The sequence below is a fragment of the Lepidothrix coronata genome, unplaced genomic scaffold (assembly GCF_001604755.1).
Source record: "Lepidothrix coronata isolate B3197 unplaced genomic scaffold, Lepidothrix_coronata-1.0 Scaffold9, whole genome shotgun sequence".
NCBI lineage: Eukaryota > Metazoa > Chordata > Aves > Passeriformes > Pipridae > Lepidothrix > Lepidothrix coronata.
Genome location: NW_016690189.1, coordinates 8,286,181 through 8,312,168, shown reverse-complemented (window position 1 = coordinate 8,312,168; position 25,988 = coordinate 8,286,181). Strand labels below are relative to the sequence as shown.

Genomic DNA, 25,988 nt, shown 5'->3' with positions numbered 1-25,988 from the left:
CTGACAACAGTCTATTCTCAAAGAGTACAGGAATGTTTCAGATATATCACAAGTAGCTACTTCATTTTTATTAAACTTGTTTAACTTTAAAAACTCACATACAACCTAACAGTTCAGACTTGCAGGATGCATGACACTGACTTTGTGATCTGACCTAGATAGTAACAATAACTGGAAACAGGCCACAGAGTATGCCAATATATTTGCATAAGAATCAGAGAGGTCCTGCATCTATTAGAAGATCATTACTGAAACAGTAAACACCTTTTTTTTTTAAAATGTCATGACATTATTTATGTCATTAACAAACAAAAAACAGGAAAAAAAGAGAGAGATTGCAAATTAGTCAACAAAAAGTCACTTGTGGACACTTAGTAACAGTAGGGTTAAAGTGTCAGACTCAAGCCCCAGGCCAAGGCAATGAAGTCCTCTCCTGCAGGATTTTGTACCTTTCCCAAGGAAACTCAATCCAAACATGAAACAGCATGGGGCTCTGAAGACCCCCCACTTGATAAACTCCAGGCAAATTGAGGGAGCTACTTACTTGTGAATTTGATGCCATGATAATAATTTGTTACTTTCCCCCCTACTATAGGTCTTCAAGTCAAATATGCAGTTCTTGAAGACAAATATGTCCATCAGAGAAGCCCATAGCATAGTGTACCAAACCATAATACAAACATTTTAATTTAAGAATGTCATAACAAAACCCAACAAACACTGAACACGTACATCTTTGCTAATTACACCTAGTTAACTACAGGAGAGAAAGGAGAATATTTCTGAAAATCCTCTAACAGAAGCTTTTAACACAAGTGTTACATTTCACAGTACAAAATCTGTTTAGTTCTGTCATTGACAGAATGAGATTCTTTATGAAACCACAGGATAGCTGGTTTAAAAGTTTAATTTCATACACTGGTGTCACCTCAGATAATCTGCATTCTACTTTTAACAGAAAACGTTTTTTTCAGGACTGTGTGCAAGAGAAAACTCTGCCCTCCTCCAACGCATCCTGTGTCATTTCAGTACCCTACTTTGTAGTATGCAGCAGGACAAACAGGTTCTCCATGTTTTTCAGTTATGCCTCCATCTCAAGAAAGTAAGGCTGAAAATTGCTGTTAAGATAATACCTTTTGATTCATAGGGGAAGAGGGAGGATGAAAAAAGTCAATCAAAGATCACTAATGAGAGATTTTAGAGGAAATTTTGTTCTCCTGAGATAAAGGAGAAGAGATAGCAATTGGGTTCAGCAGAACTCTCTGAGAAATGGAAAAGCCTAACTTCTCATGTTGCTCAGAATCTTCTTTTGAAGCTATATTTTAAGATGTCAACCCTACATCATAGTAGAAAAAAAAAATCAAAATTCTAGGTTCTGGAACAGTCTGACTAAGGTGACATTTGCAAGCCTGAAGCAGCTGGGTACAAGTTAAAGCAGATCTGAGACAAGCCCAGACTGGAGACTGAACTGGCTAGAAAGTGGTGCTGCAGAGAACAGGTATAAAGGCAGCATAAAATTACTTTTAACGAACTGGGGTAGAACTATCCCCCTTCAGGTCTCTAACCCACACAGGCTGACTTAAGCCCTAAATGATCCTACAGGCTCCAGGAGGAGAATACAACCTCTGTTGGGGCACGCAACCTGCTTCTGAACTGATGAAATGAGAGCACACGGGTAGCACAGAGAACCGATCTGGCCACTCCCTGCAGCCAGAGCGCTGCACGGATGTCTGTGCTCAATGGCAGCACTGTTCTGAAGCATCAGAATGGAGGTGCCCTAGTTTCCTTTGCTTCCCCCAAATGCAGAAGCCCTGTGGACAGCAACGCAGAAACGAAGAGGCCAGGATGGGTCCAGGGCTAGTACAGCTGCACTGCAGTGGTGCTATGCCTCAGCCAACAAGCTGAAACAGAGGGTGAAGCAATACTCAGGTGAAGCCCTAGAGCCTTCTGTCTTAGGCAGTCTCTGCAAGGCACTAGGCTGCAACATAAGGACTTTCTCAGTTAGTATCTTCCCATTGCCTTCCACCAACGGGGATACCTACACTGCAGGTTAACTCCTTTCAGCTTTCGAGAACTGCTTTAATTTCTAACATATTTTATCTTCTCTTCCACATTTCGAACATCTTCACCCTGGTTCCTGATACTATTCCTGTCCTTTTGTGCCCAATTTGGCACAGTAACTCTGAAAACCAGAATCAGTACTATCTGAAGAATAAGTAAAACTCTTAAGAGCCAAAACCAACAATACAGACCAAAGATGTTGCTTAGAGGAGCAGGAAGACCTGTGGATTAGGAAAGGAAATGGAAAAATAAAAAAAGTGAAGTGATCACTTACCAGTCGGTGAAGTATGTCATCGTTTTTCTTATACTGTGGAAAAGGAAACCAGCTTCTAAAGAATTCAGCTAGTTTTGACAGGATGCCTTGCTGAAGGGAATAGAAATTATTCCAATTAAAAAAACCAAAAAACCAAAAAAACCTCCAAAGCCAAAAATAAATAAATAACTAACAACATAACAATGCTTTTACTTCTGCATTTGATTTTCTTGTTAGCTCAAACACAAGTACCTGTAAGGAAGTTTCACTTACTGTGTCTGGCCTAACTTCACAGTACACTAAGAGAACATCTGCTTCCTGTCAGTTTGCTTGTACACAAGAGAATAAAATAAAGCTTTCAGTAACCCCACCTATTTGGAGCATAATAGATTGTTATGTTGTTCTGTTAAAAATAACTACAGCTAGATTAGTTTGATCTCAAGTTGGCAGCTACTGCATTGATATGAAAGACTTTCTCTCTCCTGGAGGATAAAAAGCCAACACATTAAATGGCTGACAGGGGCTGAAAAAAAAGTAAAAGACTGGGAGAGGACAGCCCACTGCAGCTTGAGAACAAGGCTCCAGAGGAGTTGTGAACAGAGAGAGGGAATGGTGAGGGTAAGAAGAGGAACTGTCCAAACCAGTGTGTGCTATCAGGGCCTTTGTCTCCATACTGCTTCCCCTGCAACCTAAATCCATACTTTTGTCTGAGCTGTAAACATAACTTCAAATGCCTTTAATTAGAGGGACTCCCTCTCAGTCATCACACATTTTACTCATGTATCTTCCTAAAACATGATGCATGACAGATTATAATTGAATAGATGCACAATTTTGCTTCAGTCTGCAGCCATCCAATGAAAAAAAGAAGCAGCTTTTGACACACAGTGTATATCTACTTTCCTTAGACTGAGCTGACAGGAAGTATTTTTCAAAATATTTACTTACATATATTTCATGAATTCTTAGGCCCTACCTCTTAATCTTCAGACTGCTGACATGTAATACAATCAAACAAAATGCATGCCAAAAGAAATTGATTGTGAAGTGCTTACATTTTGTGGCATACTTCTTCAAAATAAAAAAAAAACAAAACTCCATACAGATTCTAATAGCTAAATGTATAAAAGGTGACAGCTTCTGTTTCTCCCTCTTGGTTTTTTGGGTTTGGGTTTGGTTTTTTTTTTCTTTTTTTATTCCCCTCTTCTGTTTTTTTTTCTTGGTTTCCCCACAACTATAAGGTGGGAAACCCAAGCAACAGGAGCTTGGAGCTTTGCAGCTAGCCCTATGACCAGCCTGACAGCCCTCTGAAAGGCAGTGTGACAAGTCTGGCACAGCAAGCCAGAGCAGCTTCAACATCAGAAATTGTCACCTTAAAGCCCTTAAGCTTCAACAGTTTTTGAAATAACTTAATTTGGTGCCCACTTAGGTAATCTAACTCAAGTGTTTCTTACATATGTCTCACCTTTCTGTGTATAGTTAGAATTGCAGACCTATGCCAAAAGGAAGTGTTTTTAGGTCAGTGGAGAGGTAAAACAATAGCATGAATTTCATAATGATAGCTCTCCCCAATACACTGACACCATTGTGGTTTATTAGGGGGAGCTATTCCAGCAATTCACACTTAAAGAATATGGAATAAATCCAAGTGATTCTATTTTGATGTTGCTCAAGCGCAATGACATAAATTGGAAGAATGGCACAAAGTGCAACACCAGATTATCCTCCAACGATCTTGTACAGTGGTGCAAAAGAAAACAAAATTTTCTGATTAGAATTTGTAGAAAATTGAAATTACATAAACAAAGGTCTTGCTCTGCATTTGAATTTCAAGCAGATACTCCATTTCTTCCAATTCCTTTTCCTTGTACGTTGAAAGCAGGGCACAGAATGAACTGTCCATTTAATTTAAGATTATGCCTCTTGAAGCCTACCATTTTCAACTGCTTAGCTTTTCTTAAGTCTTCTGATTTTTATCATGAACATTTAAAGCTACACCAAGAATAGCTTTAAACTGCTACCAGCTTACTAAACTAAACTGTGGCGTTACTGAAAAAAAAAACTAGTGTGCTACGTAAGTAATCTTTCAGTTTATTCTCCATGTTTTAGTTTAAAAATAAAAATCCCAGCTTGCGTAAACCCTCAACAGGCATGTCAGAGCTTGAAAACACAAACCAAGACAACCCACTGTCTTGGGCTGTGACCCGGTAGAGTACAGCAACACACTAAATTATTCAGATCCTTGGAATAGTGTCTCACAGTTTGCATTCCTGTTGGGAGTGTTACTGACAAGTAAAACAACTTTCTCCAACACACAAGTCAGGTCATGTAGCCAACGCTTCTGGAACATTCTTCTTACAACTTTAGAACACCACTCAGTCAAACCCTCTGTAAACTAAATAACAAAGATGTATAACTCCTAACATTTAAAAAAAAAATAATAGCATAGGACACGCACATTTTAGGTGCATTCATTTGAATCTAAAAAAAATTCTAAGGACTACTTCTCTTTTGTAGAGAAATTCTGTGCATTACAGAAGAAGATAATGCTACATATTAAATACTTTGCAGCTACCCAGAACTAGCATTAAGGGGGTGGGAGGCCTACACTTAGGCAAAGGATGGATCCCTCTGCCATCCCACATCAGGTCACCTGCACAGCCACTGAGGGCTGTGCACTGAGCCCCAACACAATCCTCTGTCTCCAGCACCAGCTCTGTTCTAGTGATGAAATATTATCATATCTAAGATGGGATAAAGTGTGACAGTACAATTAATTTAAACATGCAGATATGCACAGCAGTCTAGGAAAATGACTGAGAAAGGAAAGGTGTAAATGGGAAAAGATACATTCCTTAAAGATCAAGCAGAATTACCCAAATAGGATTTCATTCCAGAAAACAGGTCTAGAGACCAGAATTTTAGCTGTAACTTTCTCCAGAGATTAGTACAGCCAGAAACACTGCACCTATAATTACTGTGCTTAATCACATCTCTATACTCCATCAGATGGGAGCCTGGCATTTCACCAGTCTCCAGAACAGAGCCTTGAAATACCTTTACAGCTTTTCAGCTCAATGTTCATTAAGACCATATTCTGATTAAAAAAAACCCCAAAACACCAGCAAAACCACACCTTGAGAACTATTTAAGATCTGCTTCAAATTCAACTGATGCTTGTCTTTCTTAAGCCTGAACCACATGCTCTGTTTGGCAGGACAGCAAGACACAACAGAAACATTTGTATCAGTCACTAGGAACCTCCTTTTTTTCCCAGATTCGGTTTTTTCACTCCGAAGATCCCGAACTAGATGTTTGTCATGCCAAATTCTTGCTACATGTCACCAGATTGCAGCTGTATAGGGTTCCTACTTGACTGAATACAAGAGGAGGAAACAATCTTAAAGACAAAGCAATACTCTGTCTTTAAATTTTTATTTCAATAAAGTGTTTAAGGCATTTGGAAACTTGTTTTTCAGAACCGAAGGAAAATGATACCCATATAATAGGAATCAGTATGGAACACCATCTACCCCCTGTGATCATAGTTACATTAAGTCTCAAGGAATATAATTTTATATTAGGACTGTGGGTAGGTACATATGCAGAAATCAAAAGACATTTATTTTCTAGACATTTTATAATTTCAGTAGACTAGGCCAGCAAGGGCCGAGAGAAGGGAAATGATAACAGTCTCGTGTACAACTGAGGAAATGACTGGACAGGCAAATTATTTGCCTGTATGTCATACAAAAGTTTCAACAAAGCCTCAGATCCTCCTAAATCCAGTCTACTTTTTTAAATGCATGGTCAGCTGCCTCTCCCTCATTCTCTTTCCTTTTGAGACACTCTACCAAAATGGGACACAGGAATCAAATGACAAAAACAGACTTTCTGACATGAGATTACAAAAGAAAAGTGTTAACGCTCCCAAACTGGTACTGGAACAGCAGTAGGAAGAACCTATGGCATTTTATCACTAGAAATTACACACAGGTTTCTTCCTTATTTCCACTAAGTATCCTTGTCTAGACAGTGATGAGACAATGTGAACGTCATCCTAGCATTTGTAAGAAATGGACAGCCCACTTTCACACACTCACTTCCTTCAAGTTGCAAGGCAAACCATGATGAATTACTTCTACATCTGACACAATACTGGAGGACTTGCTCCCAACACAATAAAATTAAGTGTAAAATGCTTGAGGGGTAGGGAGGGGGAAAAATAGAATACTTGAGGCTTTTTAAAGCCGTATATCTTAACACTTTTGAGATTCTTAATCCCACGGCACTTTTGTATTAAACTTGGTGGAAACTATATACATGAACACAGTATTATACTGCTTTTCTGAATTCCATGTAAGTAACTATGCAAAATAAGGTAACGCAGTTGACAGTCCATGCATTACTTCATAGTAATGAAAAGAATATGAGCCAATGAAATATGTCATCCTAACTTTCAATTAACAGTGAACAAATTTTAACGTTTAAATAAATAAATAAATAATCAAACATTTAATTAAAGTCTTCCTGAACTAAGTCAGAATAGGTATCTTCAACATAAATACACCACAGAACTGCCAATAGCTATAAAGGGAAAATATATTTTTAGGTGGTTTCTTGAGGGTTATGGTGAGTGCCGGCTGACAATTCTGAAAAGCAAGGGCAGTAGACCTAATACTTCCATGAATATTTTCAAAGGTAGTTCAAAATAAAAAAAATTGTGAGCTAAAGCTTGAGTTAAATTCAGCCTTGCCCTGTGACCACTGATAGAAGAAATCATTATTACAAATGCAATACCTGTCCACATCAAGAGTAACTAGAAATCAATTTATTCATTAAATTTAAAAGAATCTTACATTAGAAAAACCAGCCAAGGAAACATGGAGATGCAGCAAGAATCACTTTTCCTCCTCCCCTCAGTCAATCTCATAAATCCTCAGTACATGAAATTGGAGTTCTGAATGAAGCTCCTTCATAATTTTTTTCTCCCTGATTGCTGAACTCTTTGAAAAGCTGTAAACTCTAGAACACTGCTGAACAGTACTAAAGTTAATGATTCTTATTGTAAGGTGGTTATTCTTTACAGGCTGCCTAATCCATGTGCTAGGCATGCAGTAGCACTTACTGGTCTGCTCAATGGATATGCACCCTGCATCTTATCTAATGGTCATCCCTGATCAGAAAGTGGGGCATGAGAGAAGGGAGACATGGCACACTTCCATAGGAAGGACTACAAGTCTCAGAAACTGGGGATCGAGGACACGAAGCACAGTGTGCAGCACAGCTGCCCAACAGGTAACAGAAACTATGACCAATCTATCTATGAGGAGACTCCAACAGCACTGAGGACCAAAGCAAAATGTTTCATGTTTTATTACCCTGTCTTTTCAAATGGACTAATGAGTGTGTAAGGAAGTTTATACATTCTGTACAGAGTGGCTGAAATGAGTATCACTATATGAAAATATGAGCCACGAACACTTCTCTGAATACCGCTAGATGAATAAGCTTCACACTGCAGCTTCCAAATTTCCACTTCAAAGACTGCACAAGTCAGTCATTTCAAATACATTATACTCTTGCAAACACTTCAAAAAACATACCTTCTTCCTCATATCAGAAAAAAAATGATTTATGTTATCCACATAAATTTGTACACTTCTGAATCTTATCCCACCTAGGATCCCACAGAGAGCAAAACAGATTAAAAATCCCACAAGAAAATAATGCTTCTGACCTAAAACAAATGAGGAACCAGAGTGACACACGCAAAACTAAAAAAGAATTGTTGAAATAAAGCCTAACTGTGACTAACTTGGTTAATTCTTTGAAGTATCTGAGAATTGAGTAGAGGATATACATTAAGACGACATTATTTTTAGAAAAGACTCCCAACATCAGCTCTCCTCATTTGTCATATGAGTCCCCATCCACCAAAACCTGCAGGGAGAACTTCTGGACATCTCAGTGCCATATCATATCGCCTGTGTTTGGGAAAAATAGTATGTTTACTGCCAGCTAAGTGGAAGGGTGGAACATTCTGCAGCAGGAAAGCAGCAGAGGTTACAAACAAGAGGAAAGGTGCTGTGGACCTCTGATTTGAAGATGGCAGAAGAGAAATAAAACAGAAATGAACAACAGGAAAACTGAGCTGCAGTAGGTTAAATGCCACAGCAGGCAAGATGGAAGCTACCACAGATAGTGGTGAGAGAGGAGAAAGAAATTACAACTCTTCAGAGGAAACACACCAAGGCACAGATGCTTGGTTTGGGTTCCTACCTGAGGCACTGCCCAACTCAGCCTGCAGTGACCAGGACAGAGAAGTCCACATGGCACCTTTTTCCTCCTGGCTTAGCACATAGTTGGAGCACATCCACTGTAATTTGAACTCTCCATTGTGAATGTGAAAGAGGTAGGCAGAAAATTACTGCTCTTCCCAGGCTCCATCTAAGTGCTAAAGGAGAAGACCAACTGACTACTGATTTTGCAATAGATTTGCTGCAAAGAGTTTCCTACATCAGCTGTCTCAAAAGAAGAATTTTCTCGCCTACTCCAGAGCTCCTCATCTGAATCACATTGCCTGTAAACTACAAGTAACAGTAAAAAAGAATTTATTTTTAACAAGGAAAACAAAAAGTGTGTAGGCCATAGTAGGTGTTAAATGGTCAAATTCTCAATCACAGTTTTAATACAAAAATGTTTAAAAAAGTCCCCAAGCCTTTACTTAAAAGGATAGAGAATGAAGAATTCTGAGCTAATTAGTTGATGATTCTTGTCAGCTGTTACTGTTAGAAAATTACCACACCCTAAGCACAATTCTACTATCTCATTCAGATTGGTTATTGCATTTATACTTCCCAGAAATCCTCTTTCTTAATGTGCTTTGTCAGAGACAAAGCTATACTTAGCAACTGAATGCCTGAGAAGGGCTGGGAACTATAAATACTCTGTTCCAGAAAATTACAGGTTCTATTCCCAGAATGTCATGCTAAACTAACATAACAATATCCACTAAATAAGATAATTTACAACACTCAAAAAATTATTTATCAAAGTCTCTTGCTTCCCTAGTTTACATAAGTGCAAAGAAACACTCCAAACTATACTGATTAACCACGAATTTCCAAACACATTTGTAGACAAGATATGACAACTAGCTGTGGTTTATTGTTCGGGTTTTTCCCCTTCATTTTTTCTAAATACAGTAAGAGATTTATCTTTATACTGATTTTGCCTATTTGTGAAGCAATGTAGTTCTCTTTTGAGAAGATAAATACTCAGGAACGGGAGAGCGCTCACTTTCTGGGCAGCACGCACAGTCCGCTCTTTTTCTTTTTCCGCTGCTGCACATTGCTCCGCCTTCTGCGACGCTGATGAGCATACTTCAAAATCCGTGTGTCCCAAATCCTGCAGATACTGGTAGAGTGGGGAATTCTGAAAACAGAGTTATAAAAAGAAAAATGAGAGAAAAAAACAATGTTAAAAATCATTCCCCGTTTCCCACAAGACACAATTGTGAATACAGCAACCACACAACCAGCAATGAATGGACTGAGAAATGGAAAAAAAAATTAGAAAAAGACTTCTGCTCTCTCCAAGGACAGTACTAGCACTTCTGGCAGAGTACCACAGTTATTTAAAAAATCCCACAGCGTACAAACAAAAAAACCACCCAACTTCTTTAAGCTTCTGGCAAAACTACTAATTTACAAACAGTCCTAAATAAAACAGAAAAAGTATGAAATTATGATCACCAGAGAGTGGGTTTTTATGCGTTTAGATATTTATCTATATAGACCTTTGAAAGTTCTTATTGTCATCTGCACCAGATATCTAGATGTACTTAACTCTTACTTTGCTGTTTACAAATACATATATGGCAGTATGTAGGACAGACTTGATGGAAAGGATTTTTATGCTAACTGCAGTTCCACTCAGGACATGCAGGGACTTCATTTTTAAGAGAAACTCTCAGCAATCAGTCTTATATAGACTAGTTAGGGATTATTTTTGACGCCTGAAAAATTTTATCAACATCCCATGAGAGCATGTGAACACCAGTAAACTGCAGAAGAACACCAACATTTTAAGAGTTTAACACACTATTAACCAAAATACTGTGTATAAAAAGTAAAAGCTTTGCAGTAAATAATGCAGAGTTATGGAGGTCTACAGAAATAACCAACAGAGCACCTACTACTAATTGTTACATCAATTATCATTAACTTGCTGGTGCAAGCTGGAAAGGTGGCCCAGCTACACTGATCATGTACCAACATGGCCAAAACTCAAATACTGCTTGCCATACAATAAAACTTGGAAGCAATCATTCATACCAGCTGAACAAATTAACTTTTTACCTCTAGGGATTTTTTTAACCCCATCACCAAAGTGCTATTTTAATCACTCTTACCTATTTAAAGCATGCAAATTCATACTTCTGCTCTGTTTGAGTTACAACAGATTCAGTGTCCAGTCATTACCTGAAACTCAAATATTCGTACCAACTCACAGGTACGGACAATCCTGGCTCAACCACAACGACAATGATTGTGCAAAACACTAGGATAGGTTAATGACTCATTTCCTTGTGAGAATTTTTCCAGTGTGACGACACAATCCTATCTTTTTTCCAAGTACCCTTCCTCCAGGGTTGAGTACTTTTTCAAAATGCATCCAACGCTAATTAAACAATGTGCTGTCCTGGACTGCCTGTTTGGCTCTAAGTAGAACATGCCACTTTACCAGAATTACTTAATTAAAATGGAAAGACTAAACAGTAATAGTAATAATAGACTAGAATACTTCTCCTATTTCAGACACTGTTAAATTCACCAAATAACTTCAGGGCCAAACTCAGAATATAAATGAATGGATGTGCATAACCTTGTCTTACAACAGTTTTCATACAGAGCCAGGCTGTGCACTGCCAGCATAGCTCAGACAACCTGAACACTCCGCGCAAGAACCATTAGGGTATCATGCAGGTTTCAGTCAGAACCAGCCAGAATTCTCCCCATCTGGATGAAAACACACACAAAAGAGTGGGTGAACAGAGAGTATTTTATTCAAAATCATAGTTTTAATGCTCGCTCCAGGCAGAACTTCAAGGAAATCACATCTAGGCTCTTGGCAAACCTGTCCATCATCTTGACCATACTTGCGACCAGCAAGGCCAGCCATCATTTGACACATGACTATTCTTGAACTCTATTGGTACTCACCCACAGACAGTTTGCAAAATAACCCAAATATACCATGGAGTTCTTCCACTAGTATCTCAGGGTGCCCCTTTCTTTGGGGCCCATGATGACATAATTTTCTAAAAGCTAATCAAGAAAACCGGTCTACTGCTGTTAATGTTGGTTCTATTTACTCACAGAAATGGATGAAAAAAGGCAGAAAGAGAGGCAAAGGCAGACAGAGAGACAAAGGCAGACAGAGACCGTCCATTGAAGACAGCAAGAATTAGCTAAAATCCTGAAAGCTATGTTTAGTAGGTGAAATATAGCACAGAGGTAAGAAAGCCCAATTCTTCCCTTTTACTGGGTATCTAGCAACATCACAACCTTCCATTTAACTGTAATTAATTGATTTTCTACTCTACAGAAATAGAAAAAATACCCCATCTCTCCAAATGTTAATGAAATTTCATCTCCGACCTAGGAAGAATAATTTTATGTGTTCTCCTAATTAAGGTACATTACTAGTTTTACATAAATCCCTTCTGACTAACTTTTAGAAGGCTTTTACAGGGTCTCATAATGGGTAGATTTTCAATTTTTTATCATTGCTTGGAATTCAAAATCAGTTTTCTGACCACGGAGTTAGCAAATGAAAATTAATTAAAATTTAACTTGAATGTTCATCACATATTCCTGTAAGTAGATAAGGGTTCTCCTCTTTCAGTTTCTCAGAAAGTACCGAGGCTACAAAATCCTCCTCTGATAGATTTCTGTGGCTCCACATGCTTTGTCTTTCCCTTTTTTTCTAAAAGATTAGCAGAACTTACTTGCATATTGGAAAAATCTTGTATTCTTATAAACTTAAATGACTAAGAACTATGCTGTGACTCAAATCCCTTATGCTGTAAGTAAAACCACCATTGTTCCCCTTTCTGAATCCATTAGAAGCAAGCAAGATGTGGGTAAAGAAAGCACTGAATAAGAAGTGGGTTGAGACCCTTGTGAAATTAGGTTATTAAGAATCTCAGCAAACCGATCATAAAATTCTTCCACTAAGAGTGAGGTCTCTTGTGTAGCACAGGCAGTTTTATATTTTGCTCAGAAAATTTGAAGATTACACTCCTCTTCTATTAGAAATATCACTGATGGCAGACATACATTAGCCTATCCTAACATAAATCCACACTATTTATTTATTTATTGTATTTAATTTCCTAGATACTGCCTAACAAGGCTGTCACTTGCAAAGCTGTGTGGTCTGTGTATCTCATTGAGGATGTCTACACCAGTCTATAGATAATATCTCCCATGACATATGTAAGTAATGGCTAGAAAATCCAGTAAAGGTATTATTAGAAGTTGAAGGGTAGATTTTATGTATGTGAACATTCCCACAGAACTTCCAATATTATCAAGGAATGGGAAAGTGATTAACTAAGCAACTACAAAACTGCAATATGATACCATTAAAATATCCTATTCTGTACACTATGTGTTTCAGTACGAGACACGAAAGTATTATACTTAATGCTTACAAAGCATTTTTAATCCTTGCAAAGCTTTAAAAACAATTAAATCTCAAAATGTGTCTGACCCACAAGTTATAGCTCTGAATTTCTACCTTACATCCTTATCCAAACCTCTCACTCCTAAATGCCTTCTTTCTCATAGAAACAGATCATAGATGTGCATATTCTTGCATATGCACTTCTAACCGTGAAAAAAGTTCCCTGGTTTCAATTCATGTTGCATTCATCAGGTTCAGCTGTTTTCACCTGCAAATGCCATGATAATATTAAAATAATATACTTCTTGGTTGGGGAAAATAGGAGGGCTCCGCCTTTCTTCCTCCTAATTTTCTTTGCCCAAAATTCATGCATTCCATTTTACAACAGTCCAACAATAAAAAGAAAAAAAGAGCACCATTGCTTTTACATTTTTGCATATACTATAGATGCTACACTTTTAGTTTAAGAAATTCAGGACACACCAGAAAGTTTATCCTTGCAAGCAGCTAATAGGTTGTAATCTAAAAAAAAATAAATTACACTTGAGAAAAAGCTTTTATATTAGAATATAATGTAATCGGAGAGCAAGGTCATTTCAGTGCATGGCATGAAAAGAGAATTTAAAATATAAAATCTCATCTTCCTATTAATACAGCAACATCTATTTCTATGTACTTTTGAGTTTCTACTTTCAACCACTCTCGACTTAGATAATAACCAGACTCATTAGTATTACTCCTGTTTGACAGTCAGGTTTGTTTGTTTCCAGTTGTGTCTGGCAGAATGACATGGTAATGAATAATGTACAAAGTATGGAAGAAAATTTTTTTTAATATTTCAGCTTATGTTACCAGCCTACTACCAGTTACTGACAGGAAATATTATCTAAAGTAAGCGATGATACCAAGACAAGGTTTTTCAGCAATATGCTGTATTATTTCTGAAGTTTCTTCTAAGTTTCTTCTTCTAAGTCACTTTTTGAGACCCCCTAGATACAATAGACAGGCATTACATTTACAGCCAAGGCATTTTTTTATTATACTAATTGTCCAACATGAATGCTGGAAATGAAGGAGTTCCAAGACAGACAGAAATAAAAATGCCATTATTCTTTGGTGTAGTTCATACAGATTATACACAGAAAATCTTGCCAGTAAGTGAAGCAAGATAGTCAATACAGTTGATATATTAAGTAGGAAAACAGTTTTTTGAATGGACTCATAGCAGAAACCAAAAAAAAAATCCACTTATCTTTTTATGACTTTTCTAATTCACTATAGTCAGTCTTACTGCAAGTCATTAAACTGTAACCATTTACAGTACAGTATAGGTTTATATAAGCTCCCATTACCAGAATCAAGAAAGAAAATCCTTTCCCCTTCATTCACAACTGCTTGGGCATATTTGTTTTAGATCCACACTACTAAAAATTATTTTGCTCACATACATATGTTTAATTAAAACTCTCTTTTTTTTCACTGTTGAAAGTAGCTGAGTCTCATTCTAAATCCAAGATTAAGGAAGAGTCCACTAAATTAATTTTCTTCTGTAACACCTTCCCAATGCTTATTTTAATGCCACTTGCCATACAGCACTCACTTGGGTTAGGAAAAACATCACTCAAACTGAAGGTTAAACAATGCATTTGTAACTCTAAGACTACTGTAAAAACAAAAAAAATGTCAAACCTAAGGCAAACATTAATCGAACATAAATTATGTTGCCTACTACTATGAGATGGAAAGGCTGTTACGGTAGAGAATTCCCTGGCTTCAAAAAAGAGTTTACTTTTGACAGATAAATACTCAAATACTTACATCTATTACAGCCTTGCAAGCACAGATATCGCACTTTAATGTGTGAGGCATTTTGTGTGTATTCTGCAAAAAACCTTTGCAATCACAAATCAGATTAAGACACTGCTAGCTTTCATAGTCTTCTTACAACAGCAGCTGAAAATCAAAGCCACACCCATATTATTTTTGCTGATGCATCATGAAGTAAATGACTCAGGATTTCTCCAATAGAGACAGAGGCTTCCTACATCCATGTTCTTTACTACGATAAAATTTACCACTTAGTAAACCCCTGCTCTAGTTTCCAACCCTAGCTAATGGAGCAGATTACCCTTGACAGTAATATTTAATGCCATCACACAAAAAAAGGAGGTTTAAAGATATCCTCTTAAAATATGGATATGTTATTCAAAACTGAGGTTTCCAATATGTCAAAAACACTGTGGGACCCTAAACTACCTCCAAAATAACTACACATTATGAAATATCAATTTAAACCCCCCCCAAATTAAACATTTCTACCGGAGTGACAGCAAAGGCTAAGATATACTGAACAGGTGGTTAAACTCAGACCAAAATAAACAGTATTGAAGTTTCCCTGTCAAAACATATTTGAAAAAGTTGAGCTAACACTCACAGACAGTGCGAGCTTTGTCTCCTGGAAGAGCGTATTCCATTTTTCTCTTCGGTTCTGCTCCCATGCACCCGACAGAACCTCACCCACCTCCCCGTTTCTTTCCGCTTGTCCCTCCAGGATGATCCGAGATGAGGGTGAGAAGCAGACGTCAGTGTAATTGCACCCGTGCCCCTCCACAGTGGCATTTTCCTCGCAGCATCAGCGGATGCAGCTTGAAACTTCCCAGGATCATGCGATTTCTCCTGACTAATGTGGCTTTCTAACTGGGGGGAGGGAGATGAGGATGACAGATTGCTAAAGGCTTTTAAAAAGATGCCGCCCTAAAGAATTATTGCACATTGATCTTATATGCAGCCATTAATAAGACTTTCCAAGCAACAGTATTTAAAAGCCGTGGTCATATTCTCCTCGCTGGTAACCACCTCCTCCTGAGCACGGACTGACAAAGAGCCAGGCACTGACAGGGCTAATATTAGACAATGACTTCAAGGCAGCAAAGGAGTCATTTAGATTTCCTGTTCTGCTTTCACTGCCCCAGGAGTGCAGACCTTGGTTTCTCCAGCACTACTGTATCAGCTGATTTAGAAGTAGGCTCTGAGAACTACTTTAAAGCCATTAATCTATTACTGTTCCCGGATATTTTCTGAAGCACAATTTATATCTAGTTTTGCATGCACCCATGAGTCCTCAAGAGTTTGGGAAGTATATCTCTGCAGCACTATATTTGTGACATGGGAACGCTCTTTCCTTTGCATTTTCAGCAGGTGGCTGCGCATTACTGCCATTGTGGAAAAGCATTAGAACAAAATATTAGGTACTGGACAAAGCGCTGAAATTCACCAAGAGCTCAGGACTATTTACTCATTCAAAAGTGGACCTGTGAATACAGGTGAAAAGCTGAGCAGGTCTTTTCTGACAGAGACGAAACATACCCCAAAAACTGAAAGTAAAAGTGGTTAAAGTTACCTTCCCTGAAGGACAAGGCAACAAGTCACCTGACTCTGTACCTGCAGCTTTGGGTGGGAAGTTACTGATCATGCAGGTCATTGAACTAGGCTGATGACACAGGGAGGCTGATTGGTTTTATATCAGTCACGAACAACTCACAGATTTTACCCTAACTAAATTAATGAAATTAATGCATTTCACTGGCAAAACTAGTAGAGTATTTCTGATACATTTTGAAAACCTCTTTAAAACATAAGTTCTAAAGAATTAACTTGTTTATCCATTGTAAATGTGTTAATTCTTACTCCTAATGACAACACACTGTGTGCAAACATCTTTACTGAAGTGAAAAGCATCCAAGAAACAAAAGAGGCAGTCATATCATAAAGATTAAAAGAAAAGTATCCCAAGCAATTTTTTTTATTCAAGTGTCTCAAGAAGTTGATTCATGACTTGAAGTTGTGAGAGCAGTCCTGCAGTATTAACCCTCCTGTAAACGACTCCAGAGTAACGGATACAGTGGAGGATAAAAAAATAGACCTCAAAATTTGCTCTGGATCATCACATACTTTTTTCTTAAAACTTTCTATTAAGAACAGTCAAGGCAATCTGGGTTTACACACCATACAGCCCATATAATACTTTTATCTATCCCTTCAGATATCCAAAAATGCCTGATGAGTTGACCTGGCCTCTGCAACAATCAGACTGTTTTTCACAGTTTTAAGCTTGCAGTTTCTTTTATTTTCTCTCTGGTATCACCTGCCTCCCAGTCATGTGGTGAAAATGAGCAAAGCCTTTTCTCCCCTTCCTCTTAGAAAACTGCTGAGAAGCAAAATATCTAAAATAGTCCATGTGCCTCTACAGCACACTGCAATTTTCAGCAAAGATACCTCCCCAGGCTGAATTTGCATGGTCAATTTAATCTGTCATTACCAGTGGGTGCAGCTGAAAGCTGCAGTACCATTTTAGAACACTGATGGTAATATTTATGTAGCTGAATGGTGAGATGAAACAAAGAACCGATTTGATTGTCAAAAAAAAAAAAAAGAATTAATCTTTTTTCTTATTATTTCTTAGCCAGGTTAGTTTATAGTCTAATCAGTCTTCTGAGCCATCTTACAGCATCACCCACAAATCCAGGTGCCAGCATAAGGAGGAGGATGAGAATAAGCCAGAAAAGAGGAGTGAAGCCTGAACCCCTTTTCTGGCAACAGCCCACACTTCAGGCAGCCAAGGCACAGTCTCAGAACCAGCTCACCAGAACAAGTTAACTGCGGTTTTGACAAAACTGTGTATTTAAAGCTGGCTTTATTTCATGCATACATATAAAATGAGAGTACTACATCTTCAAGTCCACCCAATGTTTGGTAAGAAAAATCCTGCTGAGGGTGCAATACTGACAATAACATTGAAAGTGTGTGAATATTCCTTTTTCAACTTCTTTTTTCTAATTTATGTTTGAGACATTATTTTTGACAAAACAACATTACAAGCCCGATGCTTGACAAAAATCACATTATTCTGCAAATCCTAATGTTTTTGGGTTTTTGAATGAAAGTAACTTAAAATTCTCATCACTACAAAAAGTTTCTGAGGTTAGGTTCCCTTTAGTTTTGTTTTATTTTTTAAACAAAATAATTTGTACAGCTAATTTATGTGAAGAAAGCATTTGTGAAAACACATGACTGAATGTTTTGATAAAAGCTGAACCCTTTTAAACACATGAGGATTTGAACATCTCAAATTAGTGATGCACCAGTATTCTAAGCAAAGAAATCCCATATTTTAGACATGTTTAACCATTGTAGGCATAGAGTGAACACATCGGCTAAGGGCTGTTCTGAATATAGTTGTATGATGCTGGGAAATGGTGGTGCCTCCTCGAATCTCTCTTTAAATCTTACAGAAATATGTGGATCAGAACATTCTATGCAGGCAACCTCCATGCCCCTCAGCACTGAGCAGCATCTGGGTTTGATGCCTAAATAAGCAGTGAGAGTTGTTTTTCTAAACCTGACATTTGAATACACTGTGATGTTGCTCAATACTTCACTTCTGTGCCATGTCCCTCCCAAGTAGACCCCACCATTCCTACCTCCACCCCACACGAGCCTGACCCAGTGCCATGTAGCCGCCAGCTCTGCTGGGCCTCGGTGCTTCCTTTCTCCCTTAGGATGGCATGCTCCCTGCAAACCACTTTCCCACTGTTTGCAGGACTCAGTTCTCACATTAGCTTCTTCCAGTACAGCAACAAGACAAAGAACACAGACCATGTCTCTTCAAACTCTGGAAAGGGTAACTCTATTTCTGTGCATATTTTCCTCCAGTGACAGGAATGCTGACTGCTTGAGCAAGGGCTGGCTGTGAAATGAGAACACCTGTTACACGTTCAAAACCTTTGCTCTGAGTTTGTGAATTCCAATTCTACGTTCAGTAGAGCTGTGTTCAGTATTTTACAAAGACATAAACTTCTGAATTTGGACATGAGATTTCTGCACCTCTTTGTGTTCAACCCCAGCCTGGTTTCTTTTTAAATACAGATTAGTATGGATTCTGAGATTTGATGCAGACAGGTAAGACAAAGAAAGTCTTATTTTGTTAGCTTGGTATTATTCTACCATCTGCACAAGAGAAAATACGAAGTAGTGAAAGAACACATATAATTTATAAGGTATTTTTCAGCCCAAGATTTCTAATGGGACAAGAAATAAATCCCAAATTTAAAAGTCTGGAGTCATAGTAATGATCAGATCCTCTAGATCTAGAATAAAAGATTAGATTCCACAGTGACACTAACATCATGACACTCCGTCAGCCCTTTAATGGGACTATTCTTTAAAATATATTTCCGCTAATACTGAAATAGCTAACAAATATCAATATTAAGTAAATAATACGGACAGAACTGGTGGTAGGAATGGCACAAGACTCATGAATTAATTAAAACAATGTCTCAAGTAAGGAAAGATTTCTTTCCTAATTAAAATTTTTAAAAATTGAGATTTTATGCCAATGACATTAATTCAGTACTACACTGTACACAATTCTACATGCACAGCTTTGTATTTCAAACACAGAGTAGGAAAAAGCTCTTAAAAATCTAAGGTGGTGGCAGTTTGATATCGTGGGTGTCAAAATCTTATTTTCTGTGTACTCTGATTAACTTTCTTCTGCAAACACAGAATTAAAATGGAAAACAACAAAAGTCAGCTCCAGTCCTTCCACCAGAACCATAGAGCTGGTAGAGCAAGGAAGACTTTCTGAGATTAGGTTCCAACAACAGTCTGGGTGAACCTGAGAGAGAACCTCAGGTTCTGAACCTCAGAACCTGGCTGAGAGAGCTGGGATTGTTCAGCCTGGGGAAACCTCAGGGCAGGTCTCATACTCAAAGAGATTGTGCAAAGAGAAGAGAAACAGGTGCTTTTCAGTAGTGCCCAGTGACAGGACCAGAGGCAATGAGCACAAACTGAAACACAGGAGGTTCCCTCTGAACATCAAGAAGCGTTTTTTTAGTGTGAGAGTGACTGAGCACTGACACAGGTTGCCCAGAGAGATTGTGAAATCTCCATGCTCGAAGACATTCAAAAGCCATATCGACATGGTCCTGGACAACAGGCTTTAGATGATCCTGCTTGAGCAGGGGGGTTGGACCAGATGACCTCCAGAGATCCCTCCCAACCTCAAACATTCTGTGATTCTGTGAGCATAGCTGGAATATCTATCCAAGTTTAAAAAACAAGCTTGCACAAGCTCATTAAAATATAGGACAAATTAGCTGAAAGCAGAAATTGGGAGCTGAAAATGCAGTGTTTGGATCACCTTCATCCCAGCACTTTGAAGGAACGGGCACAGGAGATGAAAGATTCAGCAGAAAGGATTTTTAATCAATCTATAAACTCAAAAGCAGAAAAAAGCAAACACAGTGTCTATATTTACAAGGAGAAAAAGCAATCAAGAATATGTCAGGTCCATGATTCTGATCAAAAGCCAGCAGGTTACTGAGAATAATTATTCTTTCCTGCAAAATTCAAACACAAAGGAGAAAACAAATGATCGTCAAAGAAGATATCATGTGGGTTCACCAGAGGTAGATTGTGCCAAACTCACTTGTCATCCTTCTTTGACAAGACATGATTTTTAAAGATAAGGGGAATGCAGGAAATTTAGATGGACATTTTATACCGTGCCATATGGGTATGGACTTTTGATACTGTGCTGTATCAGTTAAGATGAAAAGGTGGGAAAGGAACCAAGTATGTTGGCGGCAGAGATTACAGTGGTCTGTGCTGAATGAAAAGCTATAAGATCAGAAGGTTACTAACGGAGTTCCTAAAGAATGAGTCTCTGGTCAAAGCTTTTGAATTTTTAAAAGCTTTCATACTTGGTATAATTAAATTTATACCAAAAAGCAACCTACTGACATTTGCCAATAACACCAAATAAGATCATATATGCAGAAAAGGATTGAGACATCGTACAAAAAGCAATGGATGACCTTAAGTGGGTACTGATAGTAGCACGCAATTTAGCAACAGACAACAGCAAGACCTTACACAGAGGAACCAATAAAAACAAACTCTCCAATAATGTGGAGCTGTTGATAAAATCAAGGACACACGAGTGGTTAACCTGTCTTATCGTAACTGAGTCAAACAGTATGAAGACTTGAAAAAGTTGTTTGTAGGCAAGAAACAAAGTCTTCTCAGAAGCAAAGAGCAAAAATAGTAGTATAAGAGGCCAGCAAGAATCCTGAATACCATGCTGCAAGCTCAGGTAAAGAAAGATGAACTGAATAGGTGTGTAAAACACCAAAAAACCCAAACAAACAAAAAAAAGCCAAACGAAAAAGGAAGAACAGAGAAATCTGTTTTGTGACAGGAAGCTAAAATATATTGTTTTATCCAGCCTAACAAAATCCTCAGCCAAAACAAGTCTGCTTTCTATAAATACACAAGGAGAGGTAAATTCTTTCCCTGTACACAGCACTGGTGAGGCTGCATTTCAAATCCTGTGTTCTGTTTTGGGCCCTTCACTACAAGAAAGACATTGAGGTGCTGGAGCAAGTCCAGAGAAGGGACATGGAGCTGTTGAAGGGTCTGGAGCACAAGTCTGATGAGGAGCAGCTGAGGAAGATGGGGTTGTTTACCTGAACAAAAGGAGGCTCAGGGGAGACCTTATCACTCTCTACAACTACCTGAAAGGAAGCTGTAGCCAGGTGAGGGTTGGTCTCTTTTCCCAGGCGGCCAGTGACAGGTTAGTAGGAAATGGCCTCATGCTGCACTAGGGGAGGTTCATGTTGGATGTCTGGAAGGACTTCTTTAGGGAAAGGGTTGTTAAGCATTGGAACGAGCTGCCCAGGGAGGTGGTGGAGTCACCATCCCTGTAGGTGTTCAAGAAAAGATTAGATGTGGCACTTAGTGACAAGGTGGTGATCAATCAAAAGCTGGACTTGATGATCTCAGAGGTCTTTTCCAATCTAAATGATTCTCTGATTCTGTAAATTCTAGAGAAATATAAGAACTATATAAAATAATGGAAATTATTAGCAGGAGCACAAGTAGGTATGAAGTGGCCATGAATAAATTTTCAGTCAGAAATTAGAAGGCAGTTATATATGATCAAAGCAACCACGTTCTGACACAGTCCCCCCACTGGCACAACAATGGAGAAATTTAGCTAGTTTGAACAAGAAGTTTCTTTAATTTATACATCAAAAAAACTGAAAAAGAAAACAAGGAGGAGATTTCATTGTCCAAAAAAACAATAAAAAAACCTAACACAATTCCAGTCTCATATAAATACACAAAACACTGCAATTTTCCAGAGGACTCCAAAGTACACTGTAATTGCAGCATTCTGGTCTTCTAGCCCATTCTGTAAAAAAACTCATCTCAAGCAACTTAACATCAAATTTCCTATCTCATTATCTCCCTTAATAAATTAAGACAGACACTAATAAAGTACACCATGAATTGTTCCTCCACTGTTTAGTACAATTTGCTCTACAGTGCCACAATTTTTAATTTGACATGCTGCTGGCAAACAAGCCTGGGCCAAACATATCAGGGGCACCTCTGTGTTTCTTGGGTTCTGTTCCTCCCCCCAGTATTTGTAGCATTTTAATTAAAAGAGCAACTGGTTGTAACAAACGCAAGAACTGAAGTGCTGGGACTATGCAGTCGGTGAATGAAAATCGCTGGTTGCTGCTGGAATTAATTTATAAACTGGATAGAGAATGGCAGCACTCAGTGGATAAAGTAAATGCCCATCATTCATTATTGTTCAATCACAATGATCTGCACCGGCGCTTGAACTGGATGGAAAACACTACTCTCCTGGGGCAGCAACGCTGTGTTTGTGCTTCCCTTCCTTTAGAGTTAAATTAATGTAAAAGATACTTTGATAGTAAGAAAAATGATCGGTCCTTGGAAGCTCATAAAGATCTATCAACAGGCCATCATCTGTTTGATGCTGCAAAATCTGTAATGCAGACAGCTGCTGTTGATGTATTCAGGGCCAGCTGGATAGAGCTGTAACCTGAAAAACGTGCAGAAAATAACACTGGGCACAACCATGAGGTGAAACAGGTGAAGCATATTCCATTTGCTTTGCTTCTCTCTCCTACCCATTCTGTTGGGTATGAAAAGCATGAAGGACCATTTCTTTCCTGATCACGCATTTGTTAGCACACCACTCCTCCTTACAACGTTAATCAAGATCTTACTCATGGGGGCTCCAAATGCACAGGGAAAACAGCCAATCACAGCAAATGAGGCCTAAATGCTGGAGGCCTCCTTGCAACAGTGACTCCTGAAGAACACGGGAAAAGACCTGCTAAGGTGCAGAGAAAGTGTAGCTGCTTACCAGAAACCATAAATAATTAAGAGGGAGAGTTCGGGGCCCAAGAAAAAGAATTTTAAAAGTAATTAAAAAAATAAATCCATTGCAGCAATAACTTTTTGGTTCCTTGCCAACTTCCATCTCTAGCTCACCTGCGCAAAGTATGTTCATAATTCTCTGTGGAGCCTTCATTTTAGAGTAGCATGAACCCTGCTGAGCAGTTCTGAAGACAATTTTTGTGTGTTTCACAGTGCCCATTATTGTCAGTCGGTAGCTCACCCAGTTCTGCACTCCAAGCAATCAACCAACCCAAACAACACGCATTTGTCCTACCTTTGCTTATCTGATGCTGTACCATAATGTAGGACAGGTCTGTTATTGTCACTCAGTACATCTATAAAGCATGCATTTACATACACACACACACACTTGACATAGTAAATGAAATAAATACTAGCGACAGAAATCTGCTCCCAAAACACATAGACAATAGTGAAGGTCATATGCAGGGGGATCTTTTACTCTCTACAGCAGAACTTTTTCAAACAAAATGGTAATTGCTGCAGGAACTGAAGAACTGTGTAACTGTAAAACGAGTATTACTGTTACTGAAGAAGGAAATTAAGAGCACAGGCATTACCTGTGAAATAAATTCTCACCATGGATTTATTGTATTAAAGGAAGTGATTTGACATAGCAGCAATATAAACAACAGATCTTATTGTTAGGATTCAAGATTGGTTGTGGCTGAACACAAAACTTTGTGGTACAGACCAAAGACATGTAGTGCTTACATACCTGAGAATAAGTAATTCCTTATATAAGGAGTGTTTTGCATCCTGACCAAAGGAGAAGCCCTAATACTACTATAATAATTATTCATTTTAAAGGTAGCATTTCTTTATAATCACTTTCTCTATACACCTGCAAAATCACGTGTCCCCTCCATGATGATACATTTACCTGCTGCAAACAGACTCGATTTTGTTACCAAACGGCAACAGCTGATATATTTAGCCACGGTTTCAAATAAGGCCAAGACGATATTGCACACCCATTATTTAACAAGACGCGATATAACCGTAAACGTTTTATGCAAATCCCTTAATAGCACAAACACTAGAGAGACAAGACAGTTTCAGTGTCCATTGCACAACTGTGTGCTGAAATGCACCTTTTATGTGAGTGACACCAATTTAGAGGCAGAATTTTTTTTCCTATTCGCTACCTCTGCCCTGACCCCACAGCTCAGCTCGGCCGGCCGGGCGCCCCTCCTGGGTCCGAGCGCTGCCCACGGGCGGCTCTGAGGGACCCCGCGCAGACACGGCCCTCCCGACAGGTCTTCCCGCGGCCGCCCGACGGCGGGGCCGGGCAGCGCGGCACGGCCGCACAAAGGACCGCCCGGCCCCGCCGAGCTGAGCCGTCGCGCCCTCGCCCTGCGCGGCGGGCGCAGCGCCGGCCCCGGGCTGCTCCGGGGCGCGGGGCACGCCGAGCACCGCCCCGACCCGCCGCTCCCGCCGCTCCCGCCGGTCCCGCCCGCCGCCGCCCGCCCGCGGCAGGCGCTGCCCTGGGCCGGGCCCCGCGCCCGCCTCACGGCCCGCGGCCACTCCGACCCGCCCGGCACACGCCGCCCCCGCGGGCCGCGGCGCAACGAGGGGCGGAGAGACCCGGGCCCAGCCCGCGCCGGGTCGCCCCGCGCCCACCTCAAACACCACTTCTTCGTCGAACTCCGGTGTCATCCTTGCCCGCCATGCCACCCCCTCCCCGCGGGCACGCTGGGAAACCGAGTCCGCCGCTCCGTCAGCCGCCCCGCCCTGCCGAGAGCTGCCTGGCGCAGAGGTGAACTACAGCTCCCAGAAGGCACGGCGGGAGCCGCCTGCGGGCGGTGCTGATTGGTGGGCGGGGCGGGGTGCGGCCCGGCAGGGGGCGCCGCTGGGCGGTGGTGGCGGCGCTGCTGGCGCTGGCTGAGCCGGAGCCGCGGGGCGGGATGAGGCAGCGGCACAGCGAAGGGGGAGCTGCTCCTGCTGCGGCTCCGGCTGGGTGGCGGCGCGGGGAAACAATGGGCTCCTTCTCCTCGGCCCTCAGAGGGGCCGTAGCGTAAGGGACGAAAGGGAGCGCGGCGCGGCGCCTGGGGAGCACCATGAGCTCCGCTGGTGAGTGTCCGGGGAAACTCCGGAGAGCGGCGGTTCCCGCCCGGCCGGCGGCGGGTCCGTGTCTCCCTGCCCGCGGAAAGCGTCGCGTCGCTCGCCCCGCGGCAGCGGGAACGGGACGGGATGGGGGGATGAAAGGGTTGCACCACGGGACAGGAGCCGGAGCCGCCGGCGTTCCCTGTCCCGGCAGCGCCGGGCGCTGCGCCCCCGGCTCGCTCTGGGGGAGGCGGATGGAGAGCGAAGGGAGAGCTGGGGGGCGAACCCTCGCACCCGCTCCCGGCGGGGGGGAAAAGCCCTTCCCGGCCGGGGGGACAGCCCTTCCCAGGGGATCAGCCCGCAGCCCTCGGCACGTCCTGCCGCGGCGGCCGGGGCTGCGCGGGGCTGAGCCGGGCGCTCCGCTCTCCGCCCCGCGTGTCCGGAGCGGGCACCCCGCGTGGGGCTGAGCTGGCGGCGGGGGGAGCCTGGTGGGGGCCGGGTGTTCCGGCAGGAGAGCCAGCACCGGGGCTAGGGCTGTCGCTCCGTCTGACTCCGCGGAGCTGCAAAAGTTTGCCAGCTGCAGCTTTGCTTCGGGGATGTACCTGCCTTGGCCGGGCTCTTGCAAGCT

At 40.6% G+C, this 25,988-nt stretch overlaps 2 protein-coding genes across 5 annotated transcripts in view; one reads left to right on the top strand and one right to left on the bottom strand.

Annotated features, from left to right (window-relative positions):
• The window catches only part of VEZT (vezatin, adherens junctions transmembrane protein), a 65,561-nt gene extending 40,519 nt beyond the window's left edge, over nt 1-25,042 (bottom strand). For 2 of the 3 annotated variants that reach the window (XM_017804425.1, XM_017804426.1), the window contains exons 1-3: nt 24,938-25,042; nt 9,617-9,751; nt 2,336-2,425 (exon numbers count right to left, since the gene is read on the bottom strand). In XM_017804425.1, coding sequence (XP_017659914.1) covers nt 2,336-2,425; nt 9,617-9,751; nt 24,938-24,973 — 261 coding nt within the window. In that variant the 5' untranslated portion in view covers nt 24,974-25,042. Of the gene's footprint in view, nt 1-2,335; nt 2,426-9,616; nt 9,752-24,197; nt 24,426-24,937 lie in introns of those variants that run through there. The other variant, XM_017804427.1, reaches the window with a different exon arrangement.
• A 183-nt stretch (nt 25,043-25,225) lies between these two features.
• Nucleotides 25,226-25,988, top strand: part of FGD6 (FYVE, RhoGEF and PH domain containing 6) — a 71,436-nt gene continuing 70,673 nt past the window's right edge. For both annotated transcript variants that reach the window (XR_001873076.1, XM_017804538.1), the window contains exon 1: nt 25,226-25,387. Coding sequence is in view for 1 of the 2 variants with exons in the window: in XM_017804538.1 (XP_017660027.1) it covers nt 25,375-25,387 (13 nt within the window). In the remaining variant the exon portion in view is untranslated. The remainder of the gene's footprint in view (nt 25,388-25,988) is intronic.